At 43.3% G+C, this 16,251-nt stretch overlaps 1 protein-coding gene across 5 annotated transcripts in view; it reads right to left on the bottom strand.

Annotated features, from left to right (window-relative positions):
- Positions 1-1,468: 1,468 nt before the first annotated feature.
- Positions 1,469-16,251, bottom strand: part of LOC123759453 (coiled-coil domain-containing protein 103) — a 29,880-nt gene continuing 15,097 nt past the window's right edge. For all 5 annotated transcript variants that reach the window (XM_045744542.2, XM_069335268.1, XM_069335267.1 and 2 more), the window contains exons 4-5: positions 14,080-14,321; positions 1,469-4,506 (exon numbers count right to left, since the gene is read on the bottom strand). In XM_045744542.2, coding sequence (XP_045600498.2) covers positions 4,344-4,506; positions 14,080-14,321 — 405 coding nt within the window. In that variant the 3' untranslated portion in view covers positions 1,469-4,343. The remainder of the gene's footprint in view (positions 4,507-14,079; positions 14,322-16,251) is intronic.

The raw sequence follows: 16,251 nt of genomic DNA, 5'->3' as shown, positions 1-16,251 counted from the left end.
CACCATAGGGTTATCCAATTGAACACCATGCCATGAACCACAAATAAAGATAAAACATGCCATGAAGTGGTAGCTGCCTGATAAGCCTCCTATTTTGAAACAGTCTCTATTAACATAGATCTAATGAGTGCAAACGTTGCAGGATTTGGGGTTGAAGGTGTCTGACCTAATAGGCAGCATGGTGGAGACATGGAACGATCATTGGCATGTAACAAGGTGAATGAGCACCCTGGTCAGTTTTGACTGCCAGCTGCTGAAGCTTCATTGGTTGAAGATTCATACATAAGCACAGAGCTAACTCCATAACCACAGGCCTTACTGTGGACAGCAAGTCCCATGCATTACCCAATGGCAAAATGACTCAAAGAGACCCCCAACTTGCAGGGAAGGAACCCCAATTTCTCAGATCTGGTGGAGCAGGAAAAAATGCAAGCCAGCCACCAGGGAAGGCCACCCTGGCACACAGTCGAAATGAATTATAATACAAGGAACAATAATAAAACATTAATAGAACAAAAATAATGCAATGACCTCATGGAACTAATTGTTCCAGGGATTGCCAACACCTCTTACCTGAAATAAAAGCAGGTCAGAGGGTCCAAGGCAGAGAGGCACTCTCTCTACTTGCACCAGGCAACTGAGGTTGATGGCTGACTAGGGATCCAAGTGACCTGGGCCATCATCTGGTAATGGCCAGGTGTATCAAGGTTAGTGTTAGTTACCAGTGGCAAACATTATTTGCCTCAGAATAAATATTTCTTCGTGCTTTATTTTGTTTAATTTCACCTATCTTTCTGGTGGATTTTTCTTGGTTTTGGATCAATCTCTGATCCCCAAACTCCCATCGCCTTGTAGAGTGTGTCATATTTTGGTCTTGGCTTCTGATAGGTTAGCATGGACATCTGAGGCTTGGTGTACTTTTCAATATGTACTTGACTTTATCAAAATGCAAACTATGGTGAGCTACTGAGGGAAATTCCCCCAAAATAACACTAATTCAAGTAAATTGTAGCAATTATGCTTCTTCAATGCAAGTACTCTACACTGAGTACCATTTCTAAAAAATAAAAATCTAATATTTTTATTTTTGTGTTTAATTTTGAAGATAACACTCTTCTTTTACTGTATTCTTAAAATTTTAGATGATGTCTAAATTTCATTGTAGTGATTAATCATGTATTATAAATATTTAATATTTTTATACTGATAAAACAACCTGTCCTCTTACAAAGAAGTAGCATTTCGATCGTATGCGTTACATAAGGCTAAAAATTGTCATAAGAAAATTGAAGCGACTCACGAAAGTGACATACTGTCCCGTTTTTCTGTTTTGGGTCCTCTGATAGGTAAGGAGAGGTCACTTTAATGTGACCGTTTTCTTGACGTTGGGAAACCTTAGGAGGACGGGCTGGATATAATACTGCCAATAAGATATTTAAAAGGTATATTGCATATTAAAAATCCAGAGGCTTTTCATAATCAATAAAATTGATTTTAATGTTAAGTACAGAAAATATTAACATAAGATGTTACATATAATTAATACTGCATATTATTTTGGTCTCAATTATTAAAATGGAAATAAGTACTAAGACACTTGAGAAACAAGAAAGTGGCACCTTACTCAAACGGAACAATTGCACTCTCACCTATTCTGGTTAACCAAGGAGTCCAGCCCACCAATCGTTAGTCATTTTTTGCTAATGTAAAAAATAATTCTAACCTCAACTAACAGAGCACAATAATTCGTGAACAATGCAATTTAAATATACCGGAACATAAAATTGAGGAAAATAAAAATTTAAAGGGAAAATGTAACAATATTTTTACTTACTGTTTGGAAAAGCTGATTAATTCTCTCGGTCGAAGAAAATTTTTTACTGGATGAAGTCTTAATTTCAAACAGTCATATGATAGCTATCTACTAGCAAAACAGGATTATACACATATTTTCATCATCCTCCTCCAAGCTGCAGCCTATAACCCTTAAACCGCGTAATACATAGACGATGGGAGTAACTTTACTGAAACCGAGCAATACATATATAGATGATTGAGGCTCTGGCGCACGATTTTAAATGCCCCGGGAAGGATAGGGGCAGCTATAGTACAGCCACAACCGATAGTTAACAGACGCCACCCAGAAAAAAAATCATGGGCAACATTCCCGGGTATGAGAGCCTTAGTACTGAGTGAGCCACCAAGGCTGGCACACGCAGCATGAGCTCACAGCACCGCTGTTCAACTTGTGACCATAATATTGCCTAAAAATGTCAAAATATATATGTACATGCTATTATTTAGCAATGATAGTATTACAGAAGACCCCTGACTGTGATAAAAATGACCAGGATTCTGATAATAGCAGGATTGTGGTGATAATTAGCGCTACAGTGGGAGGAGTAATCTTGGTGGGGAGGGAGGTAGCGTTGTCTGCTGACTGTGTGTGACCCCCTTTTACTGTCTAGACTCACTATACCAGCACCAGCTTAGTGGTTCGCTATGGTGAACACAAATGTGGATACTTATATATAACGTGTGTATATAGTGTAATAACAGCAAGAGGAGTATGTTGGGAGCAGCCATTTTGGTGAGGAAGGTGGCATAATCTGCATGACATGCCATGGTGTGTACTGGTGGCCACTATGGTCTTTGGGCACCATAAGACCATACCAGCTTATTTATACAATTATGTTGAATAAAACATGTAGATACGTATCTATAATGTGTGTATATAGTGTAATAACACCACAAACAGTATTGTTGGAGGAGAAATATTAGTGCATCTGGCCTTGAACCAGTGAGGGCGGCAGCCACCAGCTGACTGTGTGTGTAGCTATGTCTCTTATTGCCTGAACTCACCATACAAGCTTAGATGTACAGTTATGGTGAACATGTAGATACAATACTTATATATATAACATCTGTGTATAGTGAATAAAAAAAAACAGTATGGTGGGAGGAGTATGTTGGCGAGTGAGAAGGTGAGGGAGGGGTTGGTGGCGAGTGGCTGGTGAGTGGTGGCCGCTCTTCGTTGCTTTTGACTCACAATACCAACTTAGTGGTTCATTATGGTGAACAAAACATGCAAATACTTATATATAACCTGTGTATATAGTGTAATAACAGCAAAACTATTTGTTTATTGTTTTATGAACATAATTGAATCACTAATATGCACACCATAATTTTGAGTACAGCGATGGTTCACACATTTTATTATATAAATATATCACAATACACACTGTTGAATAATATTACTGCAAAAAAACAAAGAAAAAATCAGAGACATTGAAATAATTAGGTAACAATATCTTTGTGGCAACTCCCGCCAGACAGCTGGGGCGAAGCAGACCTCATCTGGCGCCTGCTCTGCCAACACCTCTTTTTTGCCAGACTTCCCCTAATTGCGGCCAAATTTTCCAAAATTGGCACCCTTACAGATAGGCTTATGTGCAGTCTGGAAGTAATGCCCCTTATGTGCAAATTTGGAAGTAATGCCCCCTTAATTTTCATATTAACTATGTTCAGTGGTTTCTTCCATAACACCATATCAATTTTTCTAAGATTGTGCTCATTTAGAAAAATCATTAAAAACTCAATCCAAGAAATATTAAAGCGTAAATACAATTATTACCTTCATTATTTTTCCATGCTCTATGAGCAAATTTCATTGAGAAAAATATTAATGTCAACATATCATATGATGAAAATTTATCAGCAGAATCTGATCGTAAAGTAATTGAGATCTTGCTATTATTCTCAATACTTCCTACTCCAGAGCCCCTTAACCTTAACTTTATTTTTCAAAAGTACCACTATGATCCCTAATGGTGTCAACAAACCATGCCTATTGACTTTACCATGCCTAAAAGTCTTTCCATGACTCAAGATTTTCAGAATAATATTTTTGGCACCTTGACCAAGTCAAACTCTATCCCTTACTGAATGAAATGCACCAAAATTAAAACCAGTTACACAATTTTTCTTTTTCTAAAATTGGCCTATTCAATTACTGACTGCCCAAGTTGTTTTTTAATCAAGATTTTCTGATTTTTTTTTAACTCTGTAAATCCTGTATTTAAGAAAATATGGATAAATATTCAGTTCTGATTGAGCAAAATATATCTAGTCTACCAAGACATCTTGGTGAAATGGACACCCTAGTCTTGCCCATCAAAAATCTGCCTGGTCACTAAGGGATCCGGGTGCACCACGATCCATTTGAGCAAGGTCCCACTGTAAGAATACTTCCTTCAGAGTAAAAAGATTTTTTCTTAAATCATAATATATTAGTGCAACTTATTGTCTTCTAAGTTTATAAGTAATAATATATAAAAATCTTAAAGATTAAACTTGAGCTTAAGCTGTGCCAGAGTCCATTCCGTAACATTTAACTCTGCAAGATCTTGTGGCCGTTCAGACAGAGCAAGCTGAAGCTTCTCCAGAAGTCGACCCCATGCCCATCGCTCTTCTCCACACACTAACGTCACACTCAGGGTAAATCTAAAAAATAAATAAATAACCAGCGTTCAGTATATCGAAATGTCATTTTCTGGTAAAACCTCAATGGTTCCCTGAAGCTATCTCGCTGAGATGGCTTCTCATACAAGAGTCACATCAGCCACTGGAGTCCTGTTGGGCTACTGGAGACCAGAGCCAGAACCTGAAACTACTTCACACAGGCAAAATATTTGTACGAGGCAGAGGCAAAAAGCTATCTCGCTGAGATGGCTTCTCATACAAGAGTCACATCAGCCACTGGAGTCCTGTTGGGCTACTGGAGACCAGAACCAGAACCTGAAACTACTTCACACAGGCAAAATAATAATACGAGGCAGAGAGAGCTAGAGATTATTATGATCAATCACACTGAGAAAACACCCAAAAAGTAAGCGAGGCAATACAAACAACTGTAAAGTTCATTTACATGAAGCACTAAAACAGCCAATAGATTCTGCAAATGATTCACTCAGAACTGAGCTCAAACTCCCTAGTGCCAAAGCCCCTAACAGACAGCTACCCAGAAGCTTCCAGTTTCTGGCCACCTATAATTCATTCTGGGGTATGATAGACTATAAACTGACATACCTGGTAATTATCTAAGTGTAATTACAGGACGAGAGCTATGTTCGTGGTGTCCTGCTTTACCAGCACTTTGTCATATACCGTAATGCTTTAAACTACAGACAGTTTTGGCCTCCACCACCTTCTCACCTAACTTGTTCCAACAATCTACCACTCTGTTTCCAAAAGTGAATTTTCTTATATTTCTTTGACACCTTTGTTTAGTTAGTTTAAATCTATGACCTCTTGTTTTTGAAGTTAAAGGTCTCAAGAATTCTTCCCTATCAATTTTATCGATTCCCATTATTATTTTGTATGTTGTAGTAATCCTATTGCTTATTTTCCTCTATCTTTTAGTTTAGGCATATTTAATGCCTCTAACCTATCCTCGTAGCTCTTGTCCTTCAGTTCTGGTGGCCATTTAGTTCGATTTTGCCCATATGGGCCTCAACCACTGCATATGCACTGCATATGCCCACTGCATATGTTGGTGCCCATATGGGCACCAACCCAACCCGTTCTTGCACTTGCTTACTGTCAATATTGGCTTATTTAATAGGTGCATATGTGACATACTAATTGATTGTGAATATTTTAGTTTACCTTGAAAAGCTTCATAGAAAACACCGACCTCACATAACCTTCTTAGTATGTTAAGAAAAGCATCTTATTGCTTCTTATTTACAACTATTACTTAACCTATCAACGGTATAGGTTAAGTAATAATTGTAATCTTAACATACTAAGAAGGTTAGGTGAGGTCGGTGTTTTCTATGAAGCTTTTCAAGGTAAACTAAAATATTCACAATCAATTAGTATGTCACATATGCACCTATTAAATAAGCCAATATTGACTTATTGGCAAGTGCGAGAACGGGTTGCCCAACCACATGGGCACAGTGGATAAGGGAGTACCTAAGCAATAGGAAGCAGAGTTACAGTGATGGGTGAGACCTTAGATTGGCATGAAGTCACCAGTGGAGTCCCACAAGGCTCTGTACTTGGACCTATCCTGTTTCTGATATACGTAAATGATCTCCCAGAGGGTATAGACTCATTCCTCTCAATATTTGCTGACGACGCCAAAATTATGAGAAGGATTAAGACAGAGAAGGACAGCTTGAGGCTTCAAGAAGACCTGGACAAGCTGCAAGAATGGTCGAACAAATGGTTGTTAGAGTTTAACCCAAGCAAATATAATGTAATGAAGATAGGGGTAGGAAGCAGGAGACCAGATACAAGGTATCATTTGGGAGATAAAATACTTCAAGAGTCAAAGAGAGAGAAAGACCTGGGGGTTGATATTATGCCAGACCTGTCCCCTGAAGATCATATCAAGAGAATAACATAAGTGGCATATGCCAGGTTGGCTAACATAAGAACGGCCTTTAAAAACTTGTGTAAGGAATCTTTCAGAACATTATATACCACATATGTCAGACCAATCCTGGAGTATGCGGCTCCAGCATGGAGTCCATATCTAGTCAAGCATAAGACTAAACTGGAAAAGGTTCAAAGGTTTGCAACCAGACTAGTACCCGAGCTGAGAGGTATGAGCTACGAGGAGAGACTACGGGAATTAAACCTCACTTTGTTGGAAGACAGAAGAGTTAGGAGGGACATGATCACCACATTCAAGATTCTCAAGGGAATCGACAGGGTAGATAGAGACAGTCTATTTAACACAAGGGGCACATATACTAGGGGACACAGGTGGAAACTGAGTGCCCAAATGAGCCACAGAGATATTAGAAAGAACTCTTTTAGTGTCAGAGTGGTTGATAAATGGAATGCATTAGGAAGTGATTTGGTGGAGGCTGACTCCATACACAGTTTCAAGTGTAGATATGATAGAGCCCAATAGGCTCAGGAACATGTACACCTGTTGATTGACGGTTGAGAGGCGGGACCAAAGAGCCAGAGCTCAACCCCCCCAAGCACAATTAGGTGAGTACACAAGTTAGGTGAGAAGGTGGTGGAGGCCAAAACCGTCAGTAATTTCAAAGCGTTATATGACAGAGTGCTAGGTAGATGGGACACCATGAGCATAGCTCTCATCCTGTAACTACACTTAGGTAATTACACACACACACACTGGAGGTAGAGTAACTAGAGCTGGAGGATGCAGGAGTCACACTGCAGCAAGCTCCACAAAATATCAAATTACCTAAGTATTGGAAGCAGGTTGAGGGCTACAGTGGTGTCCCAGGTTACATAAAGGTTCAGGGAAGTGTAAAAGCAAATAAAATACAACAAACAAATAAAATTGAGAGAAAATAGCCGAGTTGGAGAAGTTTGTTTTTGTTCTAGAATATAAACAAAGATGGCCGCCACCACCGCCACTGGGAATGTAGACACACCAACAGATGATTGTTTCAAAGGATTCTCACCACAAGATATAAGGAAAGGAGGTGTTCTTGGCAGGTTAGAGATAACTGAGGATATGCAAAAGAAGTATGTAGAAAAAGTGCTTAAATTGAAAGAGGACAATGGAGCTCTTAGGGGTGAGCTTTGCACTCTAAAAGGGAGTATTCTTCAGCAAGGTAAGATTATTACTGCATTAATGGACAAGGTAACAAATCTGGAGGAGCAAATCAAGAAACTAGTGAAAGAAAATGAGGTGTGGAAAGTGAAGTGTGGTGACTTTGAAGTAATAAACAAGAAAATAGACTCATATGGTGAACAACTCCAAGGGAGCCTGAGGGCTAACATAGAGTTAGGGAAGGATCTCCAACTGGAAACTTCATTGACAACTCACATAGAGGAGGTTAATAAAGAACTAGAAAAGTATAAAGAAGAAATAAAGGAGACATATGCCCAAGTTCTAAAAGAGAAAGAGAATATCAAGGAAGTGTGTTTGGAAGTCAAAACCAGAAATGACAAACAAGATGCAGATCTTAGGCAAGCAATTAGGAAAGAACTGGTAACCAACAGTAAACTGGTACAAAACACTGTAGATAGAAGTAAGTCCATAATTTTTGGATGTGTATAGAAGGAAATTCCATCCAGGGTGGACCTATGAGCAGAAGAGATGAAAATCATAGAAAAAATAGTAGGAATAGAAGAAGACCTAAATTCAAAGGAGCATGTCACTGATTTTAGGAGGATAGGAAAATATGAGAGACAAGAACCGCCCCTTAAGGGTGACGTTTAATGGAGTGAAGTATATGACAGAAGTGCTTCGGAATACCAGAAAATTGCAATGTGACGAGGATGGCAAACTTTGGTCAATAAGACAAGACCTCTCAAAAGAGGACAGAGAAAAGCTGAAAGTGAACCTCATTGAAGCACCTACCTTTCTGGGTACCTTCCTTGGTCAATGGCAAGATGACATACCTTACATGTAAAGTGTTCATGGGACATTGCTCCCTGCATCTCTGAGGGGGCCAGGTTCTGGCTCTAGTTCCCAATAGGCATACAAAGAACTCTGCAACTGATGACTCTCAAGTAGTATGGCACTTGATCAGTAAGATAGCTTCAGGGAGCCAATGGGGCTCCCCCACAGAATTTTTTTTATATTCCCTTGAATAAGAGAAATATTGGGAAATAGATGGGAATAAAAAGTAAAAAGTAAAGAAACACACAGGAAAACTTATAGGCAATTAAAATTGGGATCTGTGAAATCAGGGTTATGTAGCATGGGTAAGGAAGAACAGCCCCTGAGGGGCAAGGACACAACCTCAAACACACAGTCAGTGAAGGTTAAGAGTACTCAAATACATGGGCAGCTCCAGAATAATGATGGTGCCTAACTCCAGAACAGAGGAAGGAAGGGTCAGAGACTGAGGCCTTCTTTCCCTTAGAGAATAAAGAGGATCAGAAAACCAGCTTATACTTCAGGCCAGAAGACAATCAGTGGCTGCAATGCAATTCATGCTGGCAACAGTTTCAACCAGAGATGAATGATGACTGGAATGAACGTGGACACCTAGTATAACCATGAGAGCAATAGGAAGGATTTGGGGTAAAGAAGATAGAAGGGAAAACAGAGATGGAGCCCAAAAAAAAACATTGAATGTAATGAAACACCATTTTCTGGGCGAGACACGGAGGCTTCCTGGCAACCCTCCCTCCCTCCGGTCAGCAGGACATCCAGCCTCAGAACTGATGGGTGGATAGCTGGCGTGAGAAGTCTGGGACTCCCCTTTCCCCCTCCTGGGGAGGGGGAAGGGACAGCTGAAGGCAAAACTGCAGTCGCAGCAATGCCTCCAGAGGGAGAGACAAGGAAGCAGTCCAAGTGTCCCACACAAGGCCCCACCAAGTCCGAACATGAGAGGGAACCAGATGGGACTTCCACCAGGTCACCAAGAACCTGAACCTAGCGAGTTGGGAAAGAACCAAATCTCTGGCAAGCAGACACATGGACCGGCTGGGAGCCCACACCAGCCAGTCGTCGAGGTAGCCCAGAACCCGAACCCCTAAAAGAAGGGGTCACCACAATCCGGTTAAGACACGTGAATATACGAAGTGCCAAATTCAGGCCAAATGGAAGGCAACGAAAGCGGTAAGCATGCCGCCCCACCACAAAACCTAACCAGTCCCTCAACCCCGGATGATCAGACCTCTGGGATGTGCCAATACACATCCTGAAGGTCCAGAGACACCATCCAAGCATCAGGCTCCAAAAAAAGTCGGACCGGGGACAGATTGATCATCCAAAAGGAGGGACACTGGATCCAGGGGTTCAGACAGGACAAGTCCAGATTATCCTCAGATCCGCACACGGGACTGGGAACAGACGGGAAACCCACCTGAGGGACGTTGTCGTTTCGACCACACTCAAGCGCACCTGCACCAAGATGACCTGACAGAGTGCAGGAGAAGAGGCCTGCCCTGCCAGCCCGAACCTCCCGAAGGAGGAGCCACCCAACGCCACCACAGGCCGGAGGATATGACCCGAAATGCCCACAAATCGTGGGACCAGATGTGAGCAAACACTATGAGCTTTCCCCAAATCGCCCCATCAACAGGGCGACCCACGAAAGGCTCAATGCCCCTTACGAGAAACAGATGGATGTGCAGAGCGAGATGAGTGCCAATCAGATGCCGTCGGCTCTGAAGGAAGCGCCAGCTCCGAAACTGGCACCACTGGCCTACTACGACCAAAGGAACCCCGAACCCTGGCAAACCCTTTCCGGGAAGGACCCCCATGGCCACCACGGAGAATCAACAAGCCCAACATAGGGCGACAGCTAGCTGAAGCCACATGCAGAAACTGCACAACCGCAGACTCTGTAAACAGCAGAGGACAAAATGGTGATGAAAACTTAAGAGCCAAGGCCCAAGTGGATTCCAAGGAATGAGCGAGCACAGCCTGCCAGCATACCAAGCGAGTAACAAAGAACAGAGACACCATCTCCTTCAGTATCAGCGCAAACATCTTTAACAACGCAGCCAATGCCCGGAGTGCCAAGGCAAGCTAACCAGATGCAGGCATGGCACCCTGCACCTGCACATCCTCCTCAAACCAGTCTAAAGACAACTCGAGAAGGGCAAAGAAACGCAAGACCGAAGCCAAATGCCCACAGGCGCACAAATCCACCACAACCAAGAATGCCAAAAGGGCAAGAACCTGCTGGTGAAGCTGCACCAGGCTGATACCTTTAAGAAGAACGGGCAAACAAGCATGCATTGAGGTGCTCCAATTCGCCCCCCAGGTTAACCTGAACAACCATAGAAGTCTCCTGTCACTCAAGCGTGCGGGTCCAACAGAACGTATACCAGGCCCCCAATAAAAAGAAAGTACAGTCCGCCAGCCAGGAAGACTCCAGCACCTCGTAACATACCCAATAAGGAAAAGTAAAACAAACTCAAAAGAGGAAGGGTCCATTACCGAGGCGAAATCCAGGTCGCACAGGAGGTACGCCGCATTGGCCTCCCTCACCTCCTTAGGCTGGATGAAGGAAGCCAAAAACCTCCTGAAAGAAAGAACTGAAGAACCCAAGAGAACTCGGAACCGAACCCATATCAAACTCGTACAGGGAGGGGGGGGGGGGGGAAGAAAACCCCTCCTCCCTGCAACAACAAGCCCATGCTGAGGGTACCAACACCCAAGTGGGGTCAAATGGGGCCCAAGCCCCTCAGGCCAACTCCTCCCCAGCCCCGGGATCCTCCATGCAAGGACAGGGGGCATAGCCATCCTCTAAACCCCCTGCCTCTGAAGAAAAGGAAGAGTCCACCAGAAAAGCTGGAAAAAAGGAGAGAGCCCGCTGGTCAGACCTAAAAGCCCTGGCTGGAGGAGCAGGCCCGAATGCTTCCGACACCGAACCGGATGAGACAGCCCCCGAAAGTCCTCGAGTCTCATCACCATCTAAACCCCACCCAGACTCCGAAACCCTCAAACGTCTGGGAGCCGGCAGCTGGGGAGGGAGCAGGATGAACAACACCAGGGAAAGGGCAAGGGAGCGCGGACAAAACCAAAGTCGAAGCGGCTAACGCCCCCAAGTCTGGGTCCCTATAACCTAAGCGGGGCAGCCTCGGGGCATCCGGATTGGCAACCAACTTAGCGCGGTGCAGCAACCTAAACCTCGCATGCAATGCTGCAGCCGCCTGCACTCGAATATCATTATCAGTGAACTGGGTGAATTGGAGCACCTGCAAGAAACACTACTCGAAGGACTCCGGGCCAAAGGTGTCACCGACCCAACAGGCAGCATGGCGGAGGCAAAGATGGTGAATGTCACCTTGAGACAAAGGGACAGAGCAACCCATGAACTCACATAAAGTGAGATGGACCCAGAGGATGCATCTATTGGGCCAATGAACCCAACGGGGTTTTCCAGGGCCCTTAGGCTGACCGATAAGGAAAGCCCAGGCAAGGTACTGCTAACCGGTTGGCCCAAACTACCGAGAAAACAACTAAAGCTGAACTCCTGCGACATGTACAATCATACGGACCTAGCGGGGGGCCACCAGAATAACAAAGGGTGCACAATTACTAAGGGGCAGACCCCCACCAGGCAACAAACAAACAAAAATAGAAAAACCCCGCAAAAGCACAACGTCCCCAGGAGGAACAGAACCAGCCACTGTAAATAATGGGAAACAAGCTACACAGAACCTTGCACCCCTACCAGCGACGATACTACCTCCTACCCAAGGACAAACAGCGGCTATGAAACCCCCAGCTGACCCCAAGGGCGGGTAATCATCAAGCAGCAAAAGATCCCCACGGAGGTAGTCCCTGAATGATTTGTGGAAGATAATCCCAAGCCGCAAGGGAAGTACTCACAGGGTATCTAGGGATGAGGGCCCCCTAGGTGCATGTAGCCCTAGTATTTACTCCTGGCTCACACAAAATAACACAGCAGAACACCACCACCAGGGCACAGCACTGCACAGAGACAGGAATGCAGAGACATGGTACATCAGGGGTTTTCGTGCTTAGCTCACAGCAGGGTGAAAGCTGGGTGACCATTTGAAATTCATTTGCACACAGTAACGACATCACTTTGACGTATTCGATATAAATAGGGAAGACTCAATGTCAGGTGGTGGCACCTTCCTAGCGGGTAACCTGCTGTCTGCGGGGACCATGTGAGGGAGCCTACTGACAACTACTGGCGTCTTGGCGACATTGTGTCTCATTGCTGCCAGAGGGAAGGAGCAAATGTTTTCCATTATTTTGGTACGTTAGCTCCTTTCTCTTCCCTCATTCCATGGTGCTGGTTCTCAGTTCCGGTGCGGTAGCGAATTTTTACCACAGACGTTTACCGGAGTAAATGAGGAACCAGCCTTTTGCTTGTCACGGGGCACATATGCTGAGGTATTTGGAGTGGGTGTATGAGTGGGATTGGGTGGTTATAAATAGGAGCTGCCTCATATGGGCCAATAGGCCTTCTGCAGTTACCTTTATTTTTCTGTTCTTAGTTCTGCTTGATAGTTCAACTTTTGGTAATCAAATTTTAACCCGGTGGGGTGTGTTTTGAGATGCCTGCCTTTCTGGGTGCCTAACCCGGTCGATGGCAGACGTGGAATGTTCCCAACCACATGGGGGATTCTATAGGCCATTGCTCCTCATGCCTCTCCGAGGTGGGGTCAGGTTCTGGTTCATGATCCCTGGTAGGCAAGAACTTCAATCGATGGACTAATGCCACAGTCTAATAAATGCATATTAGCTCAGTAAGCTATGGGGAGCCAGAGGGGCTTTCCACAGAAAAAACAGTATTAGCAATGGGAGAACTACGAGACATGAGAGGAAGAGACAGGTCCATGCATAGAGGATGGCCTTAGGAAGTAGAAATGTGGATGGAAAGGGGTAAGGCTTGCCACAAAAGGGCTGGGGAATCGACAAGTGCAGTTCCTACGTCTGCTCTGAACAACAGATTATACAAATGTGACCTAGTAACTAGGACCAAGGTGCAGGAACAGTTTGCACACTAAAAATTCTCACATCTAGCTCATCCAGGAGCCCAGCTCACCTGGAGAATGGTCCTGCTTCAAGAAAATTTCTCAAATCAAGAATATATCACAGCAGAATTTCCTTGTATGATTGTTTGCATGATTTTTGCCAAGAGTTAGAATTTGTATTCAACCACTTGTCTTTGAACATTTTGACTTTCAGACAGTCTTTTTTCTTGGTTCTGTGGTGATATTTGATCACCTGGCTCCCTTTGCCTATTTGAGGGGAGCCAGATTTTGGCCCTGGTCACCAGTAGATGGTTGTGGGTCCAAAAAGGCCTGGTGTAATTTCCAAGGCTCAACCATTGTCAGGTTGTACCATCGGTGGCTATTGAGGGGGAGGTTTCCTCCCAAGAAAGTCTGACAAAACTATTAGGTATATCTACTGGAGATGGCTAAAAATGTATATGTAAACTTTCAAAGTATCTGCTTATTATAACTAAATGTTATAGAATGTGATATACAGTGGTTCTGGAAAGGGTTAAAAATACTAAGAAAATGCTCTACTCTGCATGGCTGTGCTTCCAATCATAAGGAAACCTAACTGCTATATAATTTAACAATAACTTGTATAGCTTATTTAATATTATTAACACCTACATATTTTCTAACCTTTTTGCAAGTGTTAATGCCTGCAGCATGTTTACTACCATGACCACATCACTGACTGTTGGTGTAAAAGCCAGGAGTGTGGTGATGGCATCCCCTAGCAAGCCACCAGCCACCAAGCCCCCAGCTAGTCTCTCTGTTGCTAGTGGTGATAAGTTGCGCAATAGGTCAAGTCGTTCTGCTAAATCCAATCGCTCCCACAGCTGCACAAGACCTTCTGTAGTAGTTGGTGGATTATTGACATCCTGTAAAAGATTATTGTGCAAAATGAATTTGGGAAAAAATAAAAAACCAGCATTGAATGTAATGAAACAACATTTTCTGAGTGAAGCCCCGGAGGCTCCCTCCCTCCCACCCTCTGGTTAAAGGTTTTGGCTTTCCATCAGGCCTCGAACTGAGGTGGCAAATAGCTGGCTTGCTTGAGCGGGCTTTCCCCCCCCCCACCCCCTTATAAAGGGGGGGTTAATACACTAATGAGTGGGAGTACTAGTTGAGGGTAGAGTTGCCAGTTTGGGTTATTTTTGGATACTTGTCTTTCTTTTAGCAGGAGTTCCTTCCTCTTTCTGGCTGTAGGTTGCATTTTATTGGCTAATTGTTTATATTGGCTCACCTATCTTTCTGAGTGCCCAGCCTGGAATACAACATACTTAAAATGTAGAGTGATCGTATGCCAATGCTCTCTGCGCCTCTCTGAGGGAACCAGGTTCTGGCGCTGGTTTCCGGTAGGCTTAAGAACTCCAGTGACTAATGGCCTCGAACTAATATAGCACATATCAGTTTGGATAGCTTCAAGGAGCCAACAGGGCTCCTCCAGAAAATTAATAAATTTAATATTGCTAATATTAAATATTGCAACAGCAATGGTACTTTGCATGAGTGCTCACACTGTCTCCAATACACTATGACCTCTTTTGGTACATGGCTACAGTATTGCACTAGAAACCTCTTAATTTCGTCTGATTCACTCCCCCCAAGGTCAACTTTTACATTAGTAAACTAATGCAAAAATAAGTTTTTAAGCTTATGAAACACTCCTTTCTGAAGGGGCCAAATGTAAGTTAGGAGTCCTTAATGACCTACTGGAGACCAGAGACCCAAATTTGAACCCCCCTCACTTAGGTGCTCAAAGCAAATTTTAACGTATGTTTACTGTACGTTTTTGGCTGATTAAACAGTTTAGTGGTTTTTATATTTATTTAATCTTGGTTACAGCAGTCAGTATGTTTAGAGTGTAGAGAAGTGGTGTTGTAGTTGAGATGAAGCCTAGAGCAGGGCAGAGAGCTGAGTGAGGACAGGGCTAGAGAGCAGCTCGGATGCAGGGTGAGTGTGTAGACTGTGGTGCTCTGAATGCGGGCAGAATCGAGGAGCTAATTTTCGAACGAGAGGGGTGGAAGCTCGATGAGGCCAGAGTCTGGCTGTCTGCTCTGTTTCGAGGCTGAAACATCTTGTGAGGGTAGGAACTGGACACGTCGAGTGTTACACTGTTGTTGGTAAATGTTCAAGATGTGTGGTATCTCTCAAGCATCTGTATTGAACTACTATTGGAGCTACACTGATGATGATTCGTTGTCAACTGGTTACATTACCAGTCCTACACCTCACCTGACCATCCTTTAGCAGGTTTGGGAAGAGGTATTAATTGTAATTAGTGGACTAAGTAGAATTAACAGACCCATCTCATTATCTGCGCATAGCTAATGAGAATATAGAGCAAGTATATTACTGACATAATATACTTGCTATAAAAGTAAAGTTCATGATCACCATCACCAAAGAAACAAATCCCCAGCAAAGAAATGATGTACAACAATGCAGCAAATAAATCAGTAAACAATCCGCCCAGTAGTTAGACCATACCCCATAGAGCCAGATGGTGGCTATATGGGAGCTGCTGGTCTTCAAATCTACTATTCTAGGTAGGTGTTGGTCATCCTTCAGACTCCGTCTTGCAGGGGGCCCCCCTGTGCTTGTGAAATGTTTCAATATTTAGTATTTTCTTTGTATGTATGTATGTATGTATGTATGTATGTATGTATGTATGTATGTATGTATGTATGTATGTATGTATGTATGTATGTATGTATGTATGTACTCACCTAATTGTACTCACCTAATTGTGCTTGCGGGGGTTGAGCTTTGGCTCTTTGGTCCCGCCTCTCAACTGTCAATCAACTG

This window comes from Procambarus clarkii, chromosome 32, assembly GCF_040958095.1.
Source record: "Procambarus clarkii isolate CNS0578487 chromosome 32, FALCON_Pclarkii_2.0, whole genome shotgun sequence".
Classification (NCBI taxonomy): Eukaryota; Metazoa; Arthropoda; class Malacostraca; order Decapoda; family Cambaridae; genus Procambarus; species Procambarus clarkii.
This window is presented reverse-complemented; position numbering and strand designations above follow the sequence as displayed.